This window comes from Camelus dromedarius, chromosome 17, assembly GCF_036321535.1.
Source record: "Camelus dromedarius isolate mCamDro1 chromosome 17, mCamDro1.pat, whole genome shotgun sequence".
Taxonomy (NCBI): domain Eukaryota; kingdom Metazoa; phylum Chordata; class Mammalia; order Artiodactyla; family Camelidae; genus Camelus; species Camelus dromedarius.
In genome coordinates, this window is record NC_087452.1 from 48361275 (window position 1) to 48388415 (window position 27141).

General features: G+C 40.5%; 1 protein-coding gene and 1 long non-coding RNA gene across 6 annotated transcripts in view; both read left to right on the plus strand.

The window, feature by feature from the left end:
- Window positions 1–3706: 3706 nt before the first annotated feature.
- On the plus strand, window positions 3707–18758 carry LOC135323366 (uncharacterized). The gene is made up of 3 exons (XR_010384968.1): window positions 3707–4592; window positions 12353–12426; window positions 16172–18758. It is a non-coding gene; the product is annotated as an uncharacterized LOC135323366 (long non-coding RNA).
- An 8026-nt stretch (window positions 18759–26784) lies between these two features.
- Window positions 26785–27141, plus strand: part of SLC4A7 (solute carrier family 4 member 7) — a 111777-nt gene continuing 111420 nt past the window's right edge. For 2 of the 5 annotated variants that reach the window (XM_064496824.1, XM_064496822.1), the window contains exon 1: window positions 26787–27068. In XM_064496824.1, the coding sequence (XP_064352894.1) occupies window positions 27021–27068 (48 nt within the window). In that variant the 5' untranslated portion in view covers window positions 26787–27020. Of the gene's footprint in view, window positions 27081–27141 lie in introns of all 5 variants that reach the window. The other 3 variants (XM_064496826.1, XM_064496820.1, XM_064496825.1) reach the window with 3 other exon arrangements.

A 27141-nucleotide genomic window follows, 5' to 3' on the forward strand; every position in this document is an offset into this window, starting at 1 on the left:
AAAAAGGAATAAAGCTCTCAAATCAATAGCCTACCCTTTTATCTTAAGAAACTAGAAAAGAAAGAACAAACTTAACCCAAAGCAAGCACAAGGAAGGAAATAATGAAGATTATAGCGAAAATAAATAAACTAGAGAACAGAATAACAATAGAGGAAACTTTTTAAAAAACCCAAATTTGGTTCTTTGAAGGCATCAACCAAATTGACAACATTTAGCTAAATTTACAAAGCTACAGCTCAAGTGGTAGAGCGAGAGCTTAGCATGCCTGAGGACCTGGGTTCAATCCCTGGTACCTCCTCTTAAAAAAAAAAATGAAATAAATAGACCTAATTACCCCTCCCCCCCAAAAAAAATGAATGAAGGAGGTGATATTATTACCAAACTTACAGAAATAAAAAGGGTTATAAAGGCCTACTATGAGCAATTGTATGCCAACAAATAAGATAACCTAGATGAAATGCACAAACATATAGTGTGCCAAGAAAAATTAATGGGGAAAGAATAGTCTAGTTTAAGAAATGGTGCTAGGTCAACTGGTCTTCACGTGCAAAATAATGAAGGTGGTCACCTACTTCATAACATATGCAGAAATCAACTCAAAAAATGGATCAAAGACCTAAATATGTAAAAGCTGAATCTATAAAACTCTTAGGGTAAGCATAGGTATAAATTATGATGACCTTGGATTAAGCAATGGTTTCTTAGCTATGACACCTAAAGTATAGTCTACCAAAGAAAATATAAATTGGACCTTACAAAAATTTAAAAATTTTATGCATCAAGAAAGTGTAAAAGAAACCCACAGAATGGGAGAAAATCTTTGCAAATCATATATCCGATACAGGCAGCCTGGTATCCAGAATACATGAAGAATATTTATAACTCAATAATAAAATGCAACTCAGTTAAAAATGGGCAAAGGTTTTGATTAGATAATTCTTCAAAGAAGATGTGCAAATGGCTCATAGGCTCCGGAAAAGATGCTCACCATCATTAGTCATTAGAGAAACGGAAATCAAAACCACAATGAGAACCACTTCTCACCAACTAGGATGGCTTTAATCTAATCAAAAGTGGGACAATAGGAAGTATTGGTAAGGTTGTTGAGAATTTGGAACACTCATAGATTGCCGGTATGAATAAAATTGTGACTTTTATTCTGGTAATTCCTCAAAAGGTTAAGTACAGTCTTACCATATCACTGGGCAATTCCATCATAGGCATTTAGTCAAGAAAGTTGAAAACATATATCCATACAAAACTTGTATAGGAAGGCTCGAAGCAACATTATTCATAATAGCTAAGAAGTGGAAACAATTCAAATGTCCATCAACTAATAAATGGATAAAGAAAATGTGATAGATCCAAATAATGAAATATTATCTAGCTCTAAAAAGGAATGAAACATGCTACAACTTGGATGAACCTTAGAAACATGTTACGTGAAAGAAGGCAGACACAACAGGCCATGTATCGAGTGAGTCCATTTAAAGAACTTTCTAGAATATGAAAATCAATAGAGACATAAAGGAGATTTTTTGGTTCCCAGAGACTGGTAAAAGGATTGAATGGGGAGTTACTACTAACTTTCATGCAATCTTTTTTAGGGGTGACAAAAATATTCTTGAATTAAATAGTGGTGATGAATGTATAACGTTGCGAATATACCAGAAGCCCTGAAATAGACATTTTAAAAAAGTGAAGTTGATGGTATGTAAATTATATGTCAATTTTTTTTTAATTAAGCTAAGAATCTAGGAAATTCATAAAGAAGAGAGTGTGAGGAATCATTTAAGTGACTAGAGAGACCACAGCACGCGTGGAAAACCTCCACCCACGGCTAGACCTACCTTGGACTCAATCTTAGCACCGCTCTAACCATAATGGCTACAATACGAGAGAAAACCTTCTCCACTTCCCTTCCCTGGAGGTAGGGTCTGTTCTCCACCTTCTCCACATGCCTCCCTCTCCTCTCAAGAAAGCATTTGCCATACTTTTTTCCCTCTATTTTTCTTATTCTCTCTCCTCCTCTTTTTTTCCAATGTCCCTCTTTTGTCCTTCACGTTCCTTTCTCTTTTTATGTCTGCTCACCTTCCCATATCTATTTCCCACCCTTTGTTCCCACTTCTTCCTTTTTTTTTTTTTTTTTTTTTTTTTTTTTGGTTGGGGTGGGAATTAGGTTTATCTATTTTTATTTATTTTTAATGGAGGTCCTGAGGATTGAACCCAGGACCTCGTGCGTGCTAAGCATACACTCTACCGTTTGCACTCTACCCTCCCCTCCAAAGAGAAGGAAGTCATTTTGATACTGAATATTTATTTAAGGAAAAACAACTCTTAATTATAAGGTTGGTTTTGCTTTAGGGGAAGTAACCAGCCATTTAAAAAAATTATCCACACATGCTGTAAGACTAGTTACAAATAAATAATTGAGGTGAGATAATTTTATGAGTATTATAAAGTGATTTGTAAACATGAGCAGATACTGCTGGTAAACACTGATAATATCTAGCATGGTGATGTTCATTGACAGGTCTTAATTATCATTCCGCTGTTTTATGTGTAGACACGCCTGAGTTATCCATTTAGGCTACAAAGCAAAAACCTCCTACAGAGACAGTTTTGTTTGTCTCATAAACCTGATCACATTTTCCCTCAGGAATGTCCTTTTTTGAACTAAGAAAACACAGTATGGGTTGCAAGCTCTTCTGTTGTGAACCCATCTTCAGAATGACCGATTATTCTCTGCCGTTCATCTGGAAGAGCGGGCGAGCACAAAAAGAATACAATTAACCACCAAACTGTCATCTTCTTCAAATAAAATTCTGATCTCTGGCTTGAATGTTGCAATGAAAGGGTCACGGTTTCCTTGTGTGAATAGGTCAAAAGAAATGATTTTTTGTTTCCTGAACTGTCACTTGATGCAATGAGCTTATTCTGTTTGTTGACAAACTGTTAAGAAAACAAACTTGGGTAAGTTTCACAGGACTTCGTGATTGAAATTCTAGTGCCCAGAGGAGTGGGGTCAGAGTGGTGAGGCATCCGATAATGATCTCAGAAAACTTCCCAAACAGTGTGACTATTTCATTAGCAGGGAGGGTGGGGAAAGACTGACTTAATTCTTCAGTTATCCCATCTTGGAGAGACAAACTGCTTTACTCCAGGGACCCCTTTGGTGTATTGGTACAACTATTATTGAAAGATTAGAATTATTTGTTGGCCTAGTTTTTTTTTTTCCCCCCCCCCCTTTATTAATTCTTTTTTAACTTGAGGGTTAATTAGGTTTACTTGTTTATTTTTAGTGGAGGCATTGAGGATTGAACCCAGGACCTTGTGCATGTTGGGCACGTGCTCTGCCACTGAGCTACACCCTCCCGTCTAAGATTACAACTATTTTTTTTTTCGGTTTCTAGATACTAGATTTTACTTCACAGTTCTTTCTTTTTAACTGAAGTACAGTCAATTACAATGTGTCAATCTCAGGTGTACAGCACAATGTCCCAGTCATGCATATACATACATATATTCATTTTCATATTTTATTTCACATTTCTTTTTTTTTTAAACTTTTTTATTGAGTTATAGTATTTTTAAATATTAAGTTTTTGGCACTCTACGGAGGGCTGAGAAACTGGATTTCCACTGACTTGTTCTAGTGGTCAGCTGGCTGGCTCCTTTAAGATCTCCATGCTTGGAGAAGCTTGATATTTGCTTGTCTTCCTTAAGCCTCACAAAGGCTCTGTGTCCGGGTCTGTCAGCTGTTCAGCAGGAATGAGTTTCCTCTTCCTCCTGGGCACAAAGCTAGACCACATCTCCCGGGCTCCCTGGCAATTTACTGTGGCCATGAGGCTGAATTAAAACCAGTGGAACGTTTGCAGAAGTGGTTGGTGCCATTTCTGAGCCAAGCCTTTTAAGCAATAGCTCCATCTCCTCCCTGCTCTATTTCTTCCTTTGCTGATTAGATGCGGATGTAAGTGAGACCTCAGGGAAGGGGCGCTGCGTGATTAAACATAACGTAATACAAACGGACCTGAGATGCAGGAGAGCCACCCATCGCCCGGAAACAACGCACATAAGCAAGAGACAAACTTTTATTCGGCTTGAGTATTTTATATTCTGAGGTCTCTTTGATACAGCTGCTAGCATGACCCTGACTTCTAAGGCATTTGAGTCGCTGGCCATGAACGGGGGCGGCCCCAACAGACGTGTCTTCATGAAACCCACAGGGAACATTGCAGAGACGTAATCCTTCCGCCTTTTCTTCCTTTCCCTTCTCATTTTTCGTTTCTCATTGGCTCCCTTCCTCTTTTTAGGTTTTAATTGATTAATTGTTGGTCACGAGGGCTCTTCTTCTAATCTTGTCACCTCCGCCCCCACCCCCAAACGTCCACGGAGGAAGACTGGGTTTGGAAAAAGTCACCAGGAAAGATGTTCACGAATTCACCGAGGATGACAGTGAGGGTGAGACGGCAGCTTGGCGAAGGATGTGCGGAGATTAACGGGCGCTCTCAGCGAGATGAGGTTTATTTCCTCCGCCAGGATGGGGAGAAGACACCGCGGCTCCTTAGGGAGGCCGGTGGGTTAATTTCAGGTATGTAAGTTTGGTTTTTTGTTTGTTTGTTTGTTTTTTAAGGGGGAAGGTAATTAGGTGCTGTTTTGTTTTGTTTTTTAAATCTTTAATGGAGGTACTGGGGATCGAACCCAAGAGCTTATGCATGTTAGGCACGCACTCAACGCCTCAGCTATACTTTCCCCAGGTATGTTAAGTTTTTAAATTCTCATTCAACAAAATGCATACATTCCCTCGACCTTTTCAACTGTCAAAAAAGTAGATGTGATACACGTGTAGCGTGGACAGCCAGCTAGACGGTGTGAGCCATCTTATTTATAGTCTTATTTTTTTCTACTTTTTAGAAGTTATTTCTTGGTGGGGGAGGTAATTAGGTTTATTTATTTATTTATTTATTTATTTATTTATTTATTTATTTATTTATTTTTTTTTTTTTTTTTTTTAATAGAGGTACTGAGGATTGAACCCAGGACCTCATGCATGCTAAGCACACACTCTACCTCTGAGCTATACCCTCCCCTCAAGTCTTTTTTTCTTGATGATTCTTGGGGATTTTGATTTTGTAAAATGTGGTAATGGATAGTTACTTAGGGAGTTCAGGTAAGGACACTGATCTACAGTACCTCCTTGATGAGATCAGCCTGACAATTTCTGCAGTTAAGGAGAGCACGTGTTTTATTTTATTCACCTGGATATAGATGACACTGTGAACATTTTTTATTAAAAGCACAATATTTTCAATTGAAAGATACACAATCTTTGAAGAATTGAGTTATGAAACAAATGTACCCCATATTTTATTGTAAGAAAGCAGAATGAAAAAGGCAGGAAATATTTGTTGAACTCCTACCTATCAGGTACTGCTACACTTGTCTCTGATGGTTCAACCACATCTATGCACTTTATTTTTCCATTCATTTTTAGTAGTAGAATATACAAGTATATCCTGGCACCTTCCAAGTTTTTGTGACATCATCTTATATATACTAGGCCGCATGCCCAGATGATAGTAAATCTAAACGAATGCATTTTTATCCCTCTGGGTCTTCCAATTTTGTTTGAAAGTGTCATAGGTCAGATTCCTGGAAAATGGGTTCTGAGCTTGGGAACCAGGTCGGTCTGTCCTTCAGAGCTGGTCCAAACCAAGACAAAGCGTCTGGGCCTCCTGGGATGCTGCTGTCCCCAGGGAGGAGTATAATCTTGGGCAAGGTAGCTTTCTTCAGCAGAGGAGAATTTCCAAAGAGGAGCTGAGCTGTGAGCCGTCAGTGGCCAGTATCCCCCTCAGCGAGGGGAGTGAGTTCCTTGATCCAAGAGGGACCTGTTGGGCACATAGCATCCACTGTAAGCATACATGTGAGACTGTATCATTTTGTCATAAAAAGAACAATGACAAGATAGAAAGAAACAGATGGAGGAATGTGGGTAAACAGGGAGAAGGAAAATAATAAATCGGTATTTGGGGAAAAGGGGAAATAAAGATTAGAGAAAAGTAAATGAATCTAAAACGTAAAATTTATGTGTACCATCTAACTGTGATTTCACAGCATAGCACATTCCAGTTGAATACAGGCAGTAAAATGGCCAAGGTCACTTGGTACATCAGAATGAGAGTTTAGGAAAACACCTGTGAATCGTGATTCAGAGGCTCACGCCATAACCTTCAAAGGCACGTTAAAAATGACTGGACATGCATTCTGTTAAACCATTTACCAGCAGGGCTCATTCAGTCATCAGACCACTTTCAGAGCACGAAGAAACGCAGTGATGAATATTGATGCTGTAAGTGAAGGAATTTAAATTTAGCACACCTGAGTCTTGGTTATCCATGAATGGTCAACTTTTAATCATCCTGGGGGGTGATTTTACATTGTGTACATCTGGCTTTGGAATCATTATACGCGTTTGGGGAGGAGTCATCTTGGTTTGGATTTCCTGGAAGCTGACCGGAGACAAAGATTCAAGGACTAGTGGTTTAGTGGGGAGTTCCAGGAAATGAAGGTGGGGAATGATACAGAGATGGAGAAGGCGGCCAGTCACAGGTGTGTCTGGAGCTCCACCCCACTGGGACATGCAAAACACGCTTTAGAATGATCTGGACGGAGGGGCCAGGAAGCTGGGGGAACAGTCCACAGGGCTGTTGTGTCTCTGAACAGCTGCTCAATTTCTCTCAATTTCAAGTCCTGGTTCTCTCAGCTTCAGATCTGCTTTGTGCGCAGGGGCGGCAGTCTCCCTGGGCTTAAGGAAATGGCCTCGGGGGACAGAGAGGCAGAAACTGACAGTTGGAAGCCTGCAGATCAAGCCTGAGGGGTGCATGCAGGGACCTGTCAAGGCGGCCTCTGCTACACTCATGAGCCTCACTGTATTTTTCTTTTCTTTTCTTTTTAATTTTTAAAATTTTTATTTATTTATTCAATCTTTCTGCGCAGAGGAGGTAATTAGGTTTATTCATCTATTTGCTTAATGGAGGTACTGGGGATTGAACCCAGGACCTCAGGCATGCTAGGCATTCACTCTACCACTGAGCTATACCCTCCCCTACCCCCACTGCTACCCCTGTATTTTTCTTGTTATGATGTTAAAAGTTGGTTTCCACCCCCGAGAACACGCCAGCGTGTGGCCAGAGGGAGAAAGATCCAGCACTAGGCTGAGAAACATGACGAGACCACCGTGAGATCACACATTCGGGTGTGGGTTAGGCACCGGGGAAGTGGAGGGTTGATAGTGGCCACCCAGGCACTCGCTGCTGTAGGAAAAGCCCCGTAAATGAGAGCTCACGCGGCCAGTTTCCTCCAGGCATCCATCTGGGCCCTAAGACTCCTGAGCCGGAGAATCAGAGCAGAGTGGAAAGTTTTCAGGTGGCAGTTACCTTGGTCCTGTGCCAAAGGTATTACTCACTGGCCCACAAATCTCCAGCTGGTATTTCCCACCCAACAAAAGGGGAAAGAAAAGAGAGGAGTTCTTTGGCTGATTTTAACGTCACCTTGGACATAAAGCACGAAAGAGGAGGCAGTGCATTGGGAAAGAAGATTTCCCATGTCCTCCTTTATTTTTATCACAGGGCATCAATTATTGGTACCACTTAGGGAATCTAAGAATCTACAGTGTTTTCATTCTTTAACTAAATGTCTTCTGTTTATCTCATATCTGAGGAAAGAACTATTAACCTGCTCACTTCCTGAAGGGCTGGTTTGATATCCTTGACTCAGATGACTGCTGTGTGGTTGGGATCACCCTTCACTCTGTATGGTCAGGGTCTCCTCCCACACAGAGCTGCAGGGTGATCCCAACACATGCCATAAAGAATGAACAAGAAATGTCTGGACCCTGAACGTCCTCTTATGTCTTCACTAAGAAAATCCCCCTACAAATTTAATCTGTAAAAAACCAGCCAGGATCGTATTACCAGAGACGAAGAGGTTTCATTCATTCATTTATTTAACGAATCTTCATGCACTTTTATGTACAGAGTGCTGAGAGGGAGATGGTCAACACAAAAGGCATGAAAGCAATTAATTATAATCCAGCATGAAGTGAAGCAGGGCTCTGCTATCCCATGAGAAAGTTCATGGTGATAGCCCTTCTCCCAGTAAATCGTATTACCCTTCTATTTCATGCCACATTATTTGGCAGTTTTTAAACATTCTGCCCTCAGTGGTCTCCTGTGGCTTTCCCAACTTAAACGATAACCTTCTTAAGATCAGAAGGGAGACCGTGAGAGCTGTTTTCTAAGCTCTAAGTGTGTACAAATGTCCACAATTGTGTGTATCCAACCAGCTCCTCTGACCAGCTCTGGTATCCAGTACGGCTCAGCAAATCAGATTCGTGACTGCAAAATTACTTTTGAAACTGTCAATCGCTGTTACTGCACCTGACAGGCAAGCTAGGGATTCTTAAAATACAGTAGACACTTCCTGTCCTCAGAAAATTGTCGGGCAAACTGAACGTGCTAGGAGCCACCTGCCCAGCGTTGCCTCCACCATGCTATTCCGTGTGCCCAGCCCTGAAGGTGAAACGTGGGCACAGATCCCATGTTTATAAAGGGAATGAACTGTGTCTTCATAGTTTACCTCTAGTAAATTCCATTTATGGAATTGCTCAGACAATATTCTCTCAGGGTTGTTATGTTTGCTTGCAGAGTGAGTTCTTTTGTAAGGAAGGGTGTGGAACTGAGTGCTGGTAACAAGCTTCAGAACCAGTCTCAGGTCCCACTGCTGTGTAATGATTTCAGAACAACGGGTGGCAAGAGTTTGCATCTAATCTCGTCCAAGCTTCCCAAAGAAGCACGCTCGGTGCAGGCTTCAGCCTGTTCTGTCTTGACACCTCTGCTCCCCATTTACCAGATAAATATTAAGATGAATTCTACATGCTTCAGCCTTTGGGATCCAAGGTCTTTCTTACCCATGAGCAAGTCCCCTCTAATTACCTAGTGCCTTGCACACCGTCTCAAATCCCGATCCACTGTCTTTCCTTTGATCCTCTCTCCCTCCCAGGCTTCCCACCCTTTGGAACTTCTCTTCTTCGCCTTGCAACTTGAGTGATTTTATATAACACAGGTCTGCTCAAGTCATTCTTGGTCTTAAATTCCTCCAAATGGCTCCCACTGCCTTCAGAAAATGCCAGCCCTGAAGTGTGTGTTCCTACTCTCGCCAGCCTCTTTGGGCCCAGGAATGACCCATGTCCTCCACCCCCAGTTCTTCTTGGGCTGTTTCCTCTGACTACACTCTTCCTCTGGTTTTACCCACCTTCTGCGTGAGGTCTCACTTAGCGGTCTCTGTGTTTGGGACTCCTTCTTCTTGACCCCAGGACTGAAGCTACCAGGCTCAGCCTGTCCTCATGTCCAAGCTCTTATACGCTGCACGGTGATTCCTCTTTCCTTGTCTGCTCTCCCTGTTAGATAGAAAGGTTCATAGGACAGGCCCTGGCTTTGTCTTGTTCACATAATATACTCACCGCTTAGCACACAGTGGGTTCTCAGTAGGGCCGGCTTCACGAGCACTTGGGAGGGAGCTGTGCATTTGGAGTTTAATGCTCGTCCACTGCTGTCTTGAACTTCTCGATCATTTGTCTTTGGATTTCTGTTTCGTGAGTGAAGTCCAGTGGAACAATGGAGCATGCCCCTGGCACGTGGAGCCTAGGCTCCCATCTGGTCCCACCTGGTCCCTGGGAGGCTCCTCCACCTCCACCCCATGACCACAGCCCCCCTCCCTCACCCTTCAACTCCACCACCCCCATTTTGGTGCAGGAGCAGGGAGGGTTTGAGTGGGTTCTTGTGCCCACATGTGGAGTCTCGCACAGAATTTGCAGTGCCCGTGAGGATCTGCACTCTCTCTGCAAGTGCCCATGTGTCCAAGGGAGCACAATGCTGAGCAGCAAATAAAAAAACACAATGACAATAAAACAGCCAAGACACAGAAGCAACCTAAATGTCCATCGACAGATGACTGGATAAAGAAGCTGTGGTATATTTATACAATGGAATACTATTCAGCAATTAAAAAAGAATAAAATAATGCCATTTGCAGCAACATGGATAGACCTGGAGATCATCATTCTAAGTAAAGTAAGCCAGAAAGAGAAAGAAAAATACCATATGGTATCACTCATATGAGGAATCAAAAAAAAAAAAAAAAGAAAAAAGAAAGAAAAAAGAGGACACTAATGAACTCATCTATAAAACAGAAACAGACTTGCAGACATAGTAAACAATCTTATGGTTACTGGGGGAAAGGGGGTGGGAAGGGATAAATTTGGGAGTTTGAGATTTGCAAATGTTAACCACTATATATAAAAATAGATTTAAAAAAACAGATTTCTTCTGTATAGCAAAGGGAACTCTATTCAGTATCTTGTAATAACCTTTAATGAAAAAGAATATGAAAATGAATATATGTATGTATATGCATGACGGGGACATGATGCTGGACACCAGAAATTGACACATTGTAGCTGACTATACTTCAATTAAAAAAAAATACAAAACACACAACGACAGGTTGAGAAGGAGACCACAGAAGAAATAAAACAGACTTTTTCCCTGATTTTGGAACAAGAGGCCCTGCATTTTCATTTTGCACTGGGTCTCACAAATTACGTAGCTATCCCTGGCTCTCAATGAGTATTAGTTAATAGATGAATCAAAGAAATTTGATGAACTAAATGCATGTCTCTTTAAAGCAACCACAGTGGGGGGGTGGGGAGGGTATAGCTCATGCTTAGCATGCTTGAGGTCCTGGGTTCAATCCCCAGTATCTCCATTAATGTAATAAATAAATAAACCTAATTATCTCTTCCCTCAAAAGAAGCAAAAAAGCAACTGTGAATGAAAAATTTTGCAACTGTATCAGTAGAGAAAGGATGCTGTGGCAATCAAGTCATCTGCCCCTACCTCCACCCCTCACGGTGAGCAGAGGGAACTCAAGATGCAGACAAGCAGGAAGCCTGGCCTCTGCAGCCACCCCTAGCGGTGCACCCTGAGGGGACTCAGGATGTGGAGGAACAGGACACTGGCCCTAGACAGCTGGGTGCAGATCAAAGGAATGATTTCAACGAGCCCAGACCTTTGCACCTTCCCACACATAGAAAAGCACTAAATTCCTTAACTTGAGATATCTGGTTTTCTTTAATTAACAGTCATCTTTTGATGTTGTGACTACCTGGTCTTTGTTGTGAAAACTCCTGTATATCCTGGCTTCTACCTGGCCTCTTTGGAACAACCCCTCAGAGTGATCTGAGAGGCTGTCATCCTGGGCTGAGTCCTCAGAAAGTCCTCCGAATAAAACGTAACTCTCAACTTTTAGGTTGTGCATTTTATTTCGGTTGACGCCACCTTGATGGATTTTCTAATAATTGTAATTTCCTGTAACATTTTTGGAACTTCTTTTTAAGAAAGTCACCATTTTGTCAGTAAATATATTTTGAGCCTTTACTCTGCCAGGTTCTGGTGTATAGCAGTGAACTATTCCGATCAGGCTATGGAAAACCTTTATCCTTAGAACTGCTTTTGGGTGGATTTATTTGTGTAAAGAAGCCAAAAATCTCTGGGGGTCATATCTGCTGCAGAAAGTGAGCCATAAAACCAAGGAATGTCAATAATATCACTGGGACTAAAATAAACTTTATAACTATGGAACCATAAATTTAAAAAATTGAGTTTCCTATGTGCGTAAACTAGTTCTGAAGATAATTTCCAAGTGTAAGTTTCAAAACCATTTTGAACTTTTAATAAATGAAGAGTATCCCAAGGTGACTACCTTGAAGCATAAATTACACTTTAAATGTAAATAATTGCTTTAAGAAAGCATTTTTGGGGGTAATTTCTATTTTCCTCTTTTCTTTTCTTTTTTTTTTTTCTTTCTTTCTTTCTTTTTTTTTTTTTTTTTCTTTTTGGTTTGTTTATTTGTTTTACTTACTTATTTGAATGGAAGTACTGGAGATTGAACCCAGGACCTCGTGCATGCTAAGCAGGCACTCTACCACTGAGCTATACCCTCCCTCTTACTTTATTTTCTGAAACATTACTTTTTAATCAAATCCCATACACAAAAGGACCCTGTAGCTGATCAAAATGTGGTTATTAGAAACGATCTGCTTCCATGACAGCAGGTTTCTTACAATCTCCATCCCTTTTTGTTTGCTGCTTTACTAGAGTTTCCAAATTATGATTTTGCTCATCATCTTTGGAGCCCTGTGATACACTATTTATTTCACAATTAGTCTCCTGTCTAGGCTGGCCCTTGTTAGCTGTGTTATCTTAACCTGTGTGTGCCTTCATTTCCTCATAGGATTGTAGCGAGGACTAAATGAAGTAACACACACGAAGACCTTAGACTACTGCCTGGTGAATGGTGAATGCCACGTAAGAATTTTTTTCATCAGCATGACTGTGATCTGGCCCTATGCCTCCAGGCTGCGGGGAGGCAAACTTTTTCTCTAATGAGCTGGTCAGTACGTCTTTAAGGCTTTGCGGGTCAGATGATCTCTGTCCCAACTACCCAAGTCTATTGTTGTAATGCTAAAATCACCCTTAGACCATCTATAGGTGAATGGGTGGGGCTAAGTTCCAATAAAACTTTATTTATAGAAACAGGTGGCTGGTCAGATTGGGCCCATGGGCAATTCTTCTGCTGACCCCCCTTTCGCCTCAACACAAACCTTTTTGAGTGTGAATGGCTGGTGAAGGCTTAGCCAGGAGACAAGAGTAGGGAGCAGTGGGGACCTCAGTCATCTGAAGCCCAGGTCACAGTAGTAACAGGCTTCTCTAGGTGTGGCGATGGCTCAGAGTGAGGGCTGAGATGCCATCTCTGTGGGCAGTGCAGCTGGGGCTGGTGGAGGTGGTCAAGGAGATAGGCTATAGCTGGAGAACTCTGTGTATCTCACTCTCCAGAATTAGTTCTGTCCTGAGCAGTTTATAAACACCCGTTCAGTGCCTACGTATGCAATGGTTTATTCTACTTTCGTGGTAGCCTGGTGTATATTTTATGTAACTATACAAAGGCCATATTTCAACCAATATTCAGTAGCCACCTGTAATCTTTTCAAAACTAGAGAATAATTTTTTGGGGGAGGGATTTCTAGAACATTCTTCACCTATATAGTTCTTGATGAGTCTAAATATTAGTAGAAAGTGGAACCCCCTATTCAGTTATACTGGCCCTTGACCTGCTTGGCAATCACTTCCCCCCACCCCTGAGTGGCCTGAAAGGAGCAAGGAAGTTAAGTCTTTTTTTTTTTTTTTTTACCTTTTATTTATTTTTTAAAATTTTATTTGATTGCGTTATAGTCAGTTTACAATGTGTGTCAATTTCCAGTGTAGAGCACAATTCTTCAGTTACACATGAACATACATATATTCGTTGTCACATACTTTTTTTTACCATGAGCTACCATAAGATCTTTTATACATTTCCCTGTGCTATACAGTATAAATTGTCAGTATCTACAAATTTCGAACTCCCAGTCTGTCCCTTCCCACCCTCCTCCCCCCTGAAGTCTTGTAGTTTTTATTTCCATATCAGGCCAGCATGCAATATGCTTGCTTAAGTAATAGGTATTAGCTAGATAGATAGGCAGATATGGGCAGATATGGGATATGTTTTCTCTATGAATTTGATGTCTTAATGTGCCTGGCAGTCAGCATTTCCTCTTTTGCAATACTTTTTTTCCAGTTTCGCTTGGGCACTCTCCTGCAGGTACCAAAAATTCCCTCCCTGCCAACGTGTAACACATTCTACTTTCGCATTGTGCTTTCCAGAGGCAGGACTTTTCCTACAAGCTTGAAGATGATCCAGACTTAAAGTGGGCTCTTATTAGGTAGAACAAAAGAAATTTTGATTCATCGATGGATTGATTCAAGCAATAGCTACTCAGCTCCTAATCGTATGTGCCAGATAACCTACTGGTGCTTGGAGGTGCAGGAATGAACAGATACCATTTCTGCTCTCCCGGAACTTGCTGTTTATGGCAAGAGGTACATGCTAAACAATGATCAAACAGAGAAGGACAGCATGTAATTAGAACTAGCAAGAAGTGCTCAAAAGGAAATGAATGTTTATAATATTTCACAAATATTGTACTCATCTAGGGCCCTTGTCAAAATTATGGGTTTCTTGGCCCCAAAACAGATCTGCTGAATCATAATCTCTAGGGAAACCCATATATGTCACAAATACTCCTTGTCTAATCCTTATGAACAAGCAAATTTGTGAAACCCTAATAGAATGTAAAACAAAGACCAAAACGGCTAGCTTCCAACCAGGCAGTAACTTTAGAAGTTTTCATTCTAAAGAAGGATGACTGGGCAGGTCCTTGAAGATTTGTTTTAAGAAGTAGCAGAAAATGTCCAGTTCACGTTTGTGTTTGCTGACATGACCTGTGGACTTAAATGCCGCCTTTATGAAACCCTTGTTAGGTTGCTAGGCAACGGGCTAGTCTACCAACGGGGCTTAGCTCCCTAGTGGTGAGATTTTTCTGAAACTCCCGCAGGTTTCTTTTCTCTTTGCTAAGAAAAATTTTCTTTTTATCCAGAAAAGATGCCACTGAGAATATTGACTTTAATAACTCAACAATCTTCTCCCTTTGGCCCCCACCAGCATACTCAGCAGACTTCATGGCAGATTTCCGTTTAACCTGGTCAGTTTTTGATTTGACCTCAGTGAGAGAAACAGTCCCTCTTACTGGCTTCTGAATATTGTTATACTGTAATTACACTGTTCAGTTTTAGTTACTGTTCACGTGTTTGACTTTTTAAAAGTGGTGTGGAATATTTTAAAAGTGGTCTGGGGGGAGGGGGCGGAAAGGGACAGACTGGGAGTTTGAAATTTGTAGATACTGACAGGTATATATAGAATAGATAAACGAGATTATACCGTGTAGCACAGGGAAATGTATACAAGATCTTGTGGTAGCTCACGGTGAAAAAGAATGTGACAATGAATACATGTATGTTCATGTATGACTGAAAAATTGTGCTCTACACTGGAAATTGACACAACATTGTAAACTGAATATAACTCAATAAAATAAAATTAACCACCCCCCCAAAAAGTGGTTTGGAATATTCCTATTGTAAAACATTGTAAAATTTCCATGAGTATTTTAGACTATTTTGTCTTAAAAAATCATGTTTACAGCTTTTCTCTCAATATAAAAATAATCTATTCACAGTAGAAATTTGTAGAAACCTATAAAGAATGAAGTTTTACATTTTAAAGTCACCCATAATCCTACTACCCTACAACTGTGAGCATTTTAGTCTATTTCCTTCTAACCATTTTATTAGTAATTTTTAATGTATTACTTTCGATTGCTCACTCACTGATAGTTATACCTGAGATTAAATTCTATATTGAGTTTGTACCCAGGTCTTGTAACAAAACTTGATACCCTGAACATTTTTTCATTAAAATTTAGAATGTCTTTTTGATGAGTACATTATATTCCATATGCAAACATTTATGTAATCATTTTTCATTGCTTTGGTTTTATGTGGTTGTTAATTTTTTGCTTTCGTACCTAACATTGGCATAAACCTTTTTGTATATAAATCTCTGTCTATAGCTACAACTCATCTTGCAAGACAGTCCTAGTCATGAAAATACTGGACTGAAGTACATGCTCTTTTTTGAGATTAATCCATGTCATCCAGTCGCTTTTCAGGAAGATGGTACAAATTTAGGCCCAGAGAGTGTCTTTAGAGGGAGAGGCTAGAAACCATCCTTGACTAGATGGATCCACTGGGACCAATAAACACCAGGAAACGGATGTGATTTATGGCCTCACCAGTTAGTCTCCATGTGTTCTGTGATCCCAGACTGACCCTCTTAACTCTGACACTGTATTTTCACAATGAACGTCATACGTAGCTCATGGAAAGAGCCCTGTCAACTTGTCTCCACGATTCTCCCAAAGTCTTGAAGAACATGTCTTACTGATGGTGAATAGTCATGTCATCCTTATACACAAAGCTCATTTTATGACTAGAACCATGGTCTGTATCTCTACTTATAAACCCTATTGTTACATGGCATTTAAAGGGGAGATAAAACTGGTGAATAATAATACCAGCCACTGGTAAATAATACTACTAGTTTTCCCATTTGCAGGGGATATATTCTCAGTCCTCAAGTGGGAACATTTCCAAATGCTCAGCGCTTTTTCTGGTGATTGTCTCTAAGAAAAGATGAAATGCTGGTGCTTGTAGCTTCCTACTTGGTAAGATATCTTTTTCATCTTTCTCTCCCCACCTAACTTTCAATTGGGAATAATGTCTTGACAGACTTCAGTTATGAAAAACAAGTAAAAGGAAAGGTTACAACTTTTCAGTCCTAGCTACCCCGAGTTACAAGGACACACGTGGTATTTAAGAGAAGTTGTCGCGTGGGTGGGCATATGCCCAGTGACGTGTGACGAACTTGCTGATCGCACCTAGTGAATCAGTTGATGTAAGAAAGGCACTCTAATTTACTTGAATAGACTGGGGCTTGTGTTGCTTTTGTGTGTGTGTGTGTGAGAGAGAGAGAGAGAGAGAAGTAGGCATGCTGTTTCACATATAAGTGCACATGTACTTGTCTTTTGGCCTCGAGCAGTGACGACTGCAGAAGACTCCGAGATGACTGGAGAGCATTCAGAAGCACCTCAAGGGCTTCATTCCCGCTTGGTCTGATTTCTCTTCACTCTGTGGCAATTCATCACCAGCCTGAGTCTGGCCAAGATACAGCACAACAAGAGGTACCCAGACTGACCCCAGGGTGGGAAAAAGCTCTTCGTCACAGGCAGCTGTCTTTAAGAGATATCTCTTGGGAGAGGAATGGCATGGATGCGGGACAGGAAAAGAAGCTGTTAAGACAGGCAGAAGCTGGAAGCTGCTTCCAGCCCAGGAGGAGACAGCCTCCACCCCTGCGATCCAGAAAGGAGCACCCCCAGGGCTGTCTGTGGTCAAAGTATGTGCTGCCCCCATTCTGTCCAGTATTTTCTTATCTATTACCTTATTTGGCTTTTTGCAACATCTTTGAAAGTGTTACAGGTCTGCAGTCCTTTATTTGAAACCCTTAGGGCCAGATATTTTAGATTTCCGAATTTATCAGAATTTCCACAAGGGTTATAATACAGTTATGTATGTTATGAAATAGCCCTAGTAGGGTCTGGGACAACATCAGACATATTAATATTTCAGTAATGAGGAATATGGGTATTCACAGGAAGGACATAAAGGCTGCAAACAGCCTCATCTCAGTCCAGCTTAGATTTTTTTGCAGCCAAATGAGTTATAAAAAGCCATTCATGTCTCAGAGATTTATGGAGTTTGCAGCTGAAGATAAGGGATTATGGCCTCAACTGTCCCCGTTTTATAGATGAGGAAACAGAAGTTCAGAGGCATTCAGTGACATAGCCAATGTTAGTTTCAGATTATTTTAAAATGTGATGATTATAAGTATTCCAACATGATCTAAAACAATCCAAGTACTTATTCTAACATTTATTCAGAGAGGGTTTTGTTCTGAGAGTTTTGAGTCCATGGCAAAAATGTTTTCTTCCATCCCTGCCTCCCTGAAAGTCTATTACATCTTTGCCCATGTTTCTCAAAATGGAACCCTGGGATTTTAGATTCCTTCTTTGGTTCAGATGAGTGAGTTCTCCAGAATTCATTCCGGTCTCAGTCATGGAGCTGGTTAAAGGGACCACTTTCGTAAAACGGGTAAGTGTTTATTGAAACAACTGTGTATAAAGAGTGGTCCTGAGAAGGAAAAAAATGTTCCAAGGGTCTTTCAGTGCTTCCCTGGCCCAAGTGCTAAGAGGAATGGTCTTTGGAAAGCAACCAAATATAAACCACATCCGGTGTACCTAGGTGTGACCGAAGTGGACTCTGACTTTTAAAGAACACTGTCCAAATCAAAATGTGCAACAATGTTTAAAAGGAGCTTGCTGACACATCTTGAAGCACCAATTCTCTACCCACCAGCCACCTGTTCCTCAACAGTAAATTACACTATTTCGGTGCCTCAGCAAACTAGATGGTGATCTATAACTCTGAACTGACTCAGAAAAAAATCAGCATTGCTGAACAAATAATGAGCTGAGCGTTAACCAGTCTAGTCTGGTCAGTTTCAGGCCCCTTCCTAACTTGCTATGTTATTGATCATGATTGTGCTTACAATCTTGAGTTTCAATAATTGTAGTTCCTTCTGGATCTACATGTGTGTAAAAGAATTCAGAAACAGACACACAAATCATTGAAAAGGGCCCATTGAAGCTCAACATATTTTACCGAGGTGCTGTGATATACTCTTCAAAGAACAACATAGAAATTCCATATAATCACAAATACGTAAAACCAGGTTAATGGAAAAACAACCCACTAATCCTAGATTGCAAAGTGTGTGTGCACACGCATGTGTGTATAATACAGTATCTATGTTTCTTTTTGTTTTATGTCAGGTTTATTGAGATATTATTTATATGCGTATTAAATATAATTCATCCATTTTAGTGTACAGTGTTGTGAGTTTTGACAAATGTATACATACAGTTGTGTAACTACCATCATGATAAAAATTACTTCAGTTCCGTAACCCTGAAAATTTTCCTCCTGTCCCTTTGGATCTGACACCCAATTCCCACCCCCACCCCTAAACCCTGGCAACCATTGATCTGTTTTCTGTCCCTTGCTTTTCTCAAGAATGTCATATAAATGGAATAAGAAAGAATGTAGCCTTTTGAGGTTGGCTTCTTTAACTTTAGCAAAATCCATTTTGGATTCATCTGTATCGTTGTACGTGTCAGTCAATTTCTTTTCTTTTTTTTTTTTTTCTATGTGTAAAGTTTTTTTACATTTTCTTTTTTTTCTTTTTTTCTTTTTTTAAATTTTTTTAATTTTTATTTATTTATTTATTTATTTTTTTACATTTTCTTTTATTAAGTGATAGTCATTTTACAAAGTCGATTTCTTTTTGTTGCAGTTTGGTATTCCATCGTAGGGAAGTCTCACACTGTGTTTATCCACTCACTCTCATTTTTCCATAACTGTCATTTATTGATAACTCTTATTAAAGACATTAGCATTGTTTCCAGTTGGGTCATTAGGAATAAAGTTATTATAAGCATTTGTATGTAGGATTTTTGCTGTGAAAATTAAGTTTTATTTCTCTTGGATAAATATTCAGGAACAGTACAATATTTCTTGCTTTAACACAATTAATTTATCAAATTTAATGAAGTATCTATACATATAAAGTAATGGGAAAGGACTGATGATACAATTTTCTGTGAAACCAAACCAAAGAAAATATTTTGCCTAACTTCTATTGGTGTTTCAAGTTAAGGTGATGTTATATATTATTGGGCTAATACAAAATTTTCTATTTTACCTAAGTGAGAACTTTGTAGATTAGAGAGTACACTGGGAAATATGATGAAGAAGGAATTTTTCAAATACCAGTTCAGGATTCTTCCCGCTAAGTTACCCCTAAAGACTTGTGGGTAAGAATAAATCAAATCCCACTGTCCTACCTATGTTCAGCTTGAAAATATGTAACATTTAAAATTAGACTTTTTTAAATACAGAGAAATACAAAGAAAAGAAACAAAATATGGCCATTATTTTTACTGCTCATACAACTGTCACTGATATTAAAATATAATAATATGAACAATAATACAACAAGGACAGGTCATTTCACTTTCTGCAAAGATACCTGTCATTAGCAGTTTAACTTCCTTCTAGAAGGGAATAGATATAGATACTAATATAATCATAAATATATATATATATTTTACTTACAGAAAGAATCATAGTACACCCACTGTTGCTCACTTGGCTTTTTTTGATAACTTAATAATGTGAATAGTGTGTCCTGAAACCCTTTCCTTATCAGCATATTTATCTAACTCATTCTTTTGATGCTAAATTGTATTTATTCATTGAGTACCAAAATCTATTTAACCAGTACCCCTTACTGATGGACGTATTGATTAATTACTACTAGTGTTTATATATATATATATATGATCAGTTTACAATGTGTCAATTTCTGGTGTACAGCATAATATTTCAGTCATACATATACATATATATATTCCTTTTCATATTCTTTTTCTTTATAGGTTACTACAATATATTGAATATAGTTCCCTGTGCTACACAGTATAAACTTTTTTTTTATCTATTTTATATACATAGTAGTCACTATTTGCAAATCTCAAACTCCCAATTTATCCCTTCCCACCCCCTTCCCCACCCTGGTAACCGTAAGTTTGTTTTCTATGTCTGCGAGTCTGTTTCTGTTTTGTAAATAAGTTCATTTGTCTTTTTTTTTTTTTTTTTTTTTTAAGATTCCACATATAAGTGATGTCATATGGTATTTTTCTTTCTCTTTCTTACTGCCAGTATTTTTTTTCTATCACACATGTTTCAGTGAACATGCCTGATCATATACTTTACTCACTGTTTTTTTTATTAGTGAAAGCAAATTAAAATGCTTTTTTCCTCCCTGTGGCACCAACTTCAGCTTTATTTCTTAGGCTTTTTAAAAAAATATTAAGACTTGATTTTTAAAAGCAGTTTTAGGTTCCCAGCAAAACTAAAGGGAAGGTAACAGAGATTTCCCTTGCATGGCCTGCCCTCCACACATGCACAGCCCCCTGCCCCCAACTATCACCATCTCCCACCAGAGTGGTACTTTGTTACAATTGATGAATCTACATTGACACATCGTATTCACTCGAAGTCCATAGTTTACATTATGGTTCACTCTTGGTGGTGTACACTCTATGGGTTTAGACAAATGTATAATGACATTTATTCATCATAATGCTATCATATAAAGTATTTTCATAGCCCTTAAATCCTCTGTGCTCTGCCTATTCATACACATCCACCTCCCCACTCCAATTCCTGAAACCACTGATCTTTTAATGTCTTCATAGTTCTGCCTTTTCCAGAATGTCATATAATTGTAATCATATGTGTAGGCTTATCAAATTGGCTTCTTTTACTTAGTAATATGCATTTAAGGTTTTTCCATGTCCTTTCATGGCTTGATTCTTTTTTGGTGCTGAGTAATGTTTCATTGTATATATCCACCACAGTTTATTTATCTGTTCATCTATGGAAGGACATCTTGATTATTTCCAAGTTTTGACAATTACAAAGAAAGCTGCTATAAACCTCTATGTGCAGGTTTATGTGTGAACCTAAGTTTTCAACTCCACTGGGTAAATACCAAGGAGTGCAAATGCTGGATCATATGATTAGAGTATGTTTGTTTTTGTAAGAAACTACCAAATCATCTTCTAACGTGGCTTTTTCATTTTGCATTGCCACCAGCAATGAAGGAAAGTGCCTGCTGCTCCACATCCTCGTCAGCATTTGGAGCTGTCAGTGGTCTGGATTTTGGCCACTCTAACAGGCGTGTAGTTTCATCTCATTGTTGTTTTAATTTGCATTTTCTTAATAACCTGTGATGTTGAGCATCTCTTCATGTGCTTAACTGCCATTTGTGTCTATTCTTTGGTGAGCTCTCTGTTAAGGTCTTTGGTCCATTCTTTTAATTGGGTGTTTATTTTCTCATTGTTGAGTTTTAAGAGTTCTTTAAGAGTTCTTTACATATTTTGGGTAACAGCCCTTTATCAGATGTGTCATTTGCAAATATTATCTCTTTTGAAATGCTTTTTAAGTCTTGAAGGGGAAGTGTCCTTATCAAGGAAGAGGAATGGTGGTGTTGATAGTGTTACATCGTAGGTGAACTGCATATGTACCCACAGGCTTCCTGTCATATTTGGCTTGATCTTAGTGATCAGTATCCTTCTCTATCTCTCTCTGGATGACTGTTCGAGTAATAGGCTCCAGGGTGTCTGGGAGGATATTGGCCTATTGATTTGGTTGCTTTATTGGAGACAGATAAGTTTCACAGATTAGATGCATTGAGCTCAGTTTTCAGTTCCAGACATGTTTATCCATCTCTCCAGCTGGATATCCCTGAGGACATCAAATTCAACCTGTTCATGAACCTGGGTCATCTTTGGTTGTTCCTCCTGCAGCTTCTGTATCTAAGGAGTCACTATGTTTTATCAATTTTACTTCCAAACTATATCTTATATCTGACTTATGTTTTCTATTTCCTTTGTCATTGCCTTAGCCCATGCTTTGTAACCCAGGGTCATCCAGTATAAATAGAAATATAATGTGAGACAAAAAAAGAAAAAGAAAGAAAGAAAAAGAAAAAAGAGGACACTAATGAGCTCATCTACAAAACAGAAACAGACTCGCAGACATAGTAAACAATCTTATGGTTACTGGGGGAAAGGGGGTGGGAAGGGATAAATTTGGGAGTTTGAGATTTGCAAAGGTTAACCACTATATATAAAAACAGATAAAAAACAAATTTCTTCTGTAGAGCACAGAGAACTATATTCAGTATGTTGTAACAACCTTTAATGAAAAAGAATATGAAAATAAATATATGTATGTACATGCATGACTGGGGCATGATGCTGTACACCAGAAATTGGCACATTGTAACTGGCTGTACTTCAATTAAAAAAGAAAAAACTTTAACGAAAGCCATATAGGTAATTTAAAACCTTCTAGTAGCCACATTAAAAAAGATCAAGAGACATAGGAGAAATTAGTTTTAATATTTACTTAACCCAATACATATACCCAAAATATTACCGCCTCAACATGTAATCAAATTAAGATGAACAAGATTACATTCTGCTGTGTGAGTCACATCTTGGTTTCTTGCTGCACATCTCAGTTAAGACTGGCCGTATTCCAAGGGCTCAATGGCCACCATGTTTGAGCCAATCTTCTTGCCCTTAGCATCGCTCCATTCTTTCGTATGGTTAGGTCTGTAATACATCATTTCCCTCCCTAGAACCTCTGGTGGTGGGCCTGCAATTGCTTGTAGAAAAATGTCCAATTTTCTTACCGTTCAGTCCTTCACTCTGTTATTTTATTTTTATTTTTTCACTATTATTAGGTAGAATTGTTACAATTTGACTGCACATATACAATATATTGCATGTAAATTCATATACACCATATACTGCACATATTTTTAAAATTTACATATACATTCCGTATTTTTAAAATTCCCACTATGTGCCAGGCACTGCAGGGTGTTTCCAGGGACAAGACAGGTATGGTCCCTGCCCCTGAAGAGTGTTCATTCTAATGGTATATAAGGCCATTCCCCTAGCGTGAACTTGAGCCTGTCTTTCCCCCACCTCATTGTTTCCCAAGCAGGTAATCATAATGTGTTTGTAATGAGTGTTTCTTCTGTTAGGCGCTGTGCCCTAAGCTCTCATTTCATCTTCACTGCAAAGTCACGACAGTACCACTATTATCTCCAATTACCATTTCAAAACCAGTTTCAAAAAGAAGGCTGGTCAGGTCAGGTGACTTGCCTACAGACATAACCACTAGCACAGGGGAATCAGCCCCCGGCAGTCTGCTTCCAGACGGGGATGTTTCACCACTGGGCTACCCTGACTGCTTCAGATCTATCCCTTTGATCTTGCTGCTACCTCTGCCTGTGAGGCCCTTCTGCTCCCCCTACCCCCACCCTTATTTGCTGAAGTTACACCAGGATCATTGATGACTCAGTTTCTATCTACTGTGTCTTGTAGCTTTTTCAGACACCTTCCTATCTGTCCTTTTCCCACAGCTGGCAGCCCCGGCGCCTTCTACCTCTAGCAAAAGTCATCCCAGTGTCTTTTATTGAACTTCCCACAGCTGTATTAGAGTGTACAGGTTGCACTGATGACTTTTTAATTTAATTTTTTTATTGAAGTATAGTCAGTTACAACGTGTCAGTTTCTGGTGTACAGCACAGTGTCCCAGTCACCTTTATACATACATATACTCATTTTCATATTCTTTTTCATTAAAAGTTATTACAAGATATTGAATATAGTTCCTTGCTCTATACAGAAGAAATCTGTTTTTTATAAAATCTATTTTTATATGTAGTGGCTAACATACAGGTCTCCAGTCTGAACTCCATGAGATCAGGAGGTCTGGTGTTTCGTTTTGGTTTTTTTGTTTTAACTTATCTGTAGGCCTAGCCTACTGAAATAAAGAGGAATAATTTTTTTTCTAATATTTTCCTTTTGTCTTTTTCCCCAATGAGGTTGCTCTAGTGCTCTTGTAAACACTGTTCTAAATATTTTATTTTACTTTTATTTATTTATTTTATTTTTTCGGTGGGAGGAGAGGTAATTAGGTTTATTTATTTACTTATTTATTTTAATGGAGGTACTGGATTGAACCCAGGACCTCATGCATGCTAGGCACTCGCTTTACTACTGAGCTATACCCTCCCCCGTATTCCAAGTATTTTAGTTTTTCCTATAGAATCAGACAACTGGTAACATTTAAATTTCAGCTAGTACCAAGAAGAAGCAATGAAGAGACACACAATTGTCAAAGGAGCCTCTGCTAAAGGGTAAAGGATGGTTCCAGACTTTTCAAAATGGCAGAGAAAATGCTATTTGTCTTTACAAAATATGTCCTGTCTCATCGAGAACTGTTAGGGGAAGATTTTTTTTTTTTTGCCTCAGGATGAAGACCTTGCCAAGGGATTGTACCCAAGTCCCTGCTAGTATTACCCACTGTTCCAGAAACCCAGGAAGTGCCCTGGATTTGGGATACACTTACGTGTCATGGATTTTAGGTGCTACAAGTTCATTGTTAGTGATGAATTAGGTTCACCTTTGTTTAGCAAATGTTTCCCTGTGCTACATTTTGGGTGAGAATTTAAAATACTAAGAAAACAATTTGCCTTCCAGCACTTCTGAACATTTTATAGCCACCTTCATTTGCATGAAGGCGATTTTAACGGATTATCTCCTTTACTTACTTCTTTACTTCATCTCAGAATGACCCCTGGCTGAGCATGAAGTGGGCAATTGAGAGTAATAAGTTCTGTATTTCAGATTTTTACTACGTTAATTTTTTCTAGCAGTTGGGATTTGAAGTGAGAGGTGGAAACATAGAAGTCACTCAAAAAATCATCGTGGACTCAATAAACCAAGGATTTATTATTATTTTTTTAAGTTGGATTAAGAGGAGCTCATTTGCAAGCATGATCTCTTGAGTGTATATATATATATATATATATGTATATTTTTTGAAGTACAGTTAGTTACAATGTGTCAATTTCTGGTGTACAGCATCATGTCCCAGTCATGTGTGTATGTATATATATATATATACATATATTCATTTTCATATTCTTTTTCATTATAGGTTATGACAAGATATTGAATATAGTTCCCTGTGCTGTACAGAAGAAATTTGTTTTTTATCTGTTTTTATATACAGTGGTTAACCTTTGCAAATCTCAAATTCCCAAATTTATCCCTTCCCATTGAGCATATATTTTTTAGTCCTTCTTGAAGCTGACTACTTAGCTCTGTCAACTCTGGCAGCAAGTGTACAGGCTCCTACTTTGCTAGTGTCAGTACTCTGGCCACATCCTCCTCAGCTGTGTCCCAGGATGCTCCTAGGTCTTAAAGGATGTTGGCCTCCCCCCTCCCCCCTACCACATTCATTAAATTAGCATATGTACTGAGCACCTACAAAGTCAAACACTCTTGTAGGCATGTTGGTAATTAACAGTGAATGAAACAGACAAAAAAGTTACCGTTGTGTTGTGCAGTTCAGAGATGAAGTATCTTTGCATTAACGTACAGTGTCTAACTGTAGTCTTCTTTAAATGGTAGCACAACTGCTCGTTACACAAGTAGGTGAATAATGTACACCCGCCTAAAAGGAACTCTCTGGGATCTTAAGAAAAAGGGGACTGAGACCCACACCAGGAAGGAGTCAGCCAGCATAATTAACTACCTATTTCTGACAAAGGGCTTTACTAAATATCCCATTTAAGGTGGATAGGATAAGCGCTCCAGACCTACTGTAATATAACGTTTCCTTCCGTAGCACTGATTTAGCTCTTCTCAACTAACCCTTTTGTTACCTTTTATTAAGCAGGCAAGGTAATCCAGTTAACAAACATGCCTATAATCAAGCATGCTGCGTGTCAGCCACGTTTACGGATGGAAATTCACTTAATCCTTCAGTGACCCTGTGGCAGGCACCATGGCCAACTCCAGCTGGAACTGTGGGTGTTTCAGAGGTGCCCTAGAGGGTGGACTGGAGTGTGGGAGCCGCCGTGGTGGCCGGCCAGGGGGAAGCACACGAGGATACCTGACCAGGAGTTGGGGTTCGTGCCTACGGAACTGAGAGGAAAAAGAAGACTGCAGCCCCGTTAGCTCCCGTGGGGCTCCCGTGAGCGTCCTTGGAAGGGCTGGCGCCCTTCTCCCCTCCTGCCGCTGGAGAAGCCAGTTAGGAGCTAAGCGCAGTGGCGACCCCCACCCACTTCCGACTAGAGAGACGAGTCACACACTTAGTTTCGGTCAGTTAAGGTTTTACAAAGACGGGCGGGCCTCCGGAAGCGGTGGCGTGGCGGGGTGGGGGGTGTTGCGGAGCCCCGAGAGCCTCCGATTGGCTGGGGCGCGTCCGCCCCCTGCGGCCCCCCGGCCCCCTCCCCGCGGCCTGGCCGCCGAGCCCGCGGGCGCGCCTGGGAGGCCCGGGGGCCGGCCCGGCCGGGGGCGGGGCGCGGGAGGCGGGGCGCGGGCGGGGCCGGGCGGTGACGCGCCGCAGCCGCCCCGCCCCCGGCCTCCGCAGCGCCGTCCTCCCCGCCTCGGCCTCCCGCTCGCTCAGTGCTGGTTCCACGTCCCAAGCCGCGGCCTCGGGCCCGGAGACAGGCAGCCCCGCGGCCGCCGCGCACGCGCCCTCGTCTCGCGCGCACAGCTGTCCCCACGCGCGCGCCTCGCGCACGGACGCACGTTCGTTTCCCCTTGGGCGCTCGGCTCTCGGCGGCTGCGGCGGCGGCGGCCAGACCTCGCGGGGCAGCACCGGAGCGGCCGCCGCGGGCTGGAGGGCCGACCATGGAGGCGGACGGCGCCGGCGAGCAGATGAGACCGCTCCTCACCCGGGTAACGAGCGGGGTGCGGGCGCCGCGGGCGGCGGGGCTCCTCGGCGGGGGGCGCGGCGGACAAAGGCGGGGGC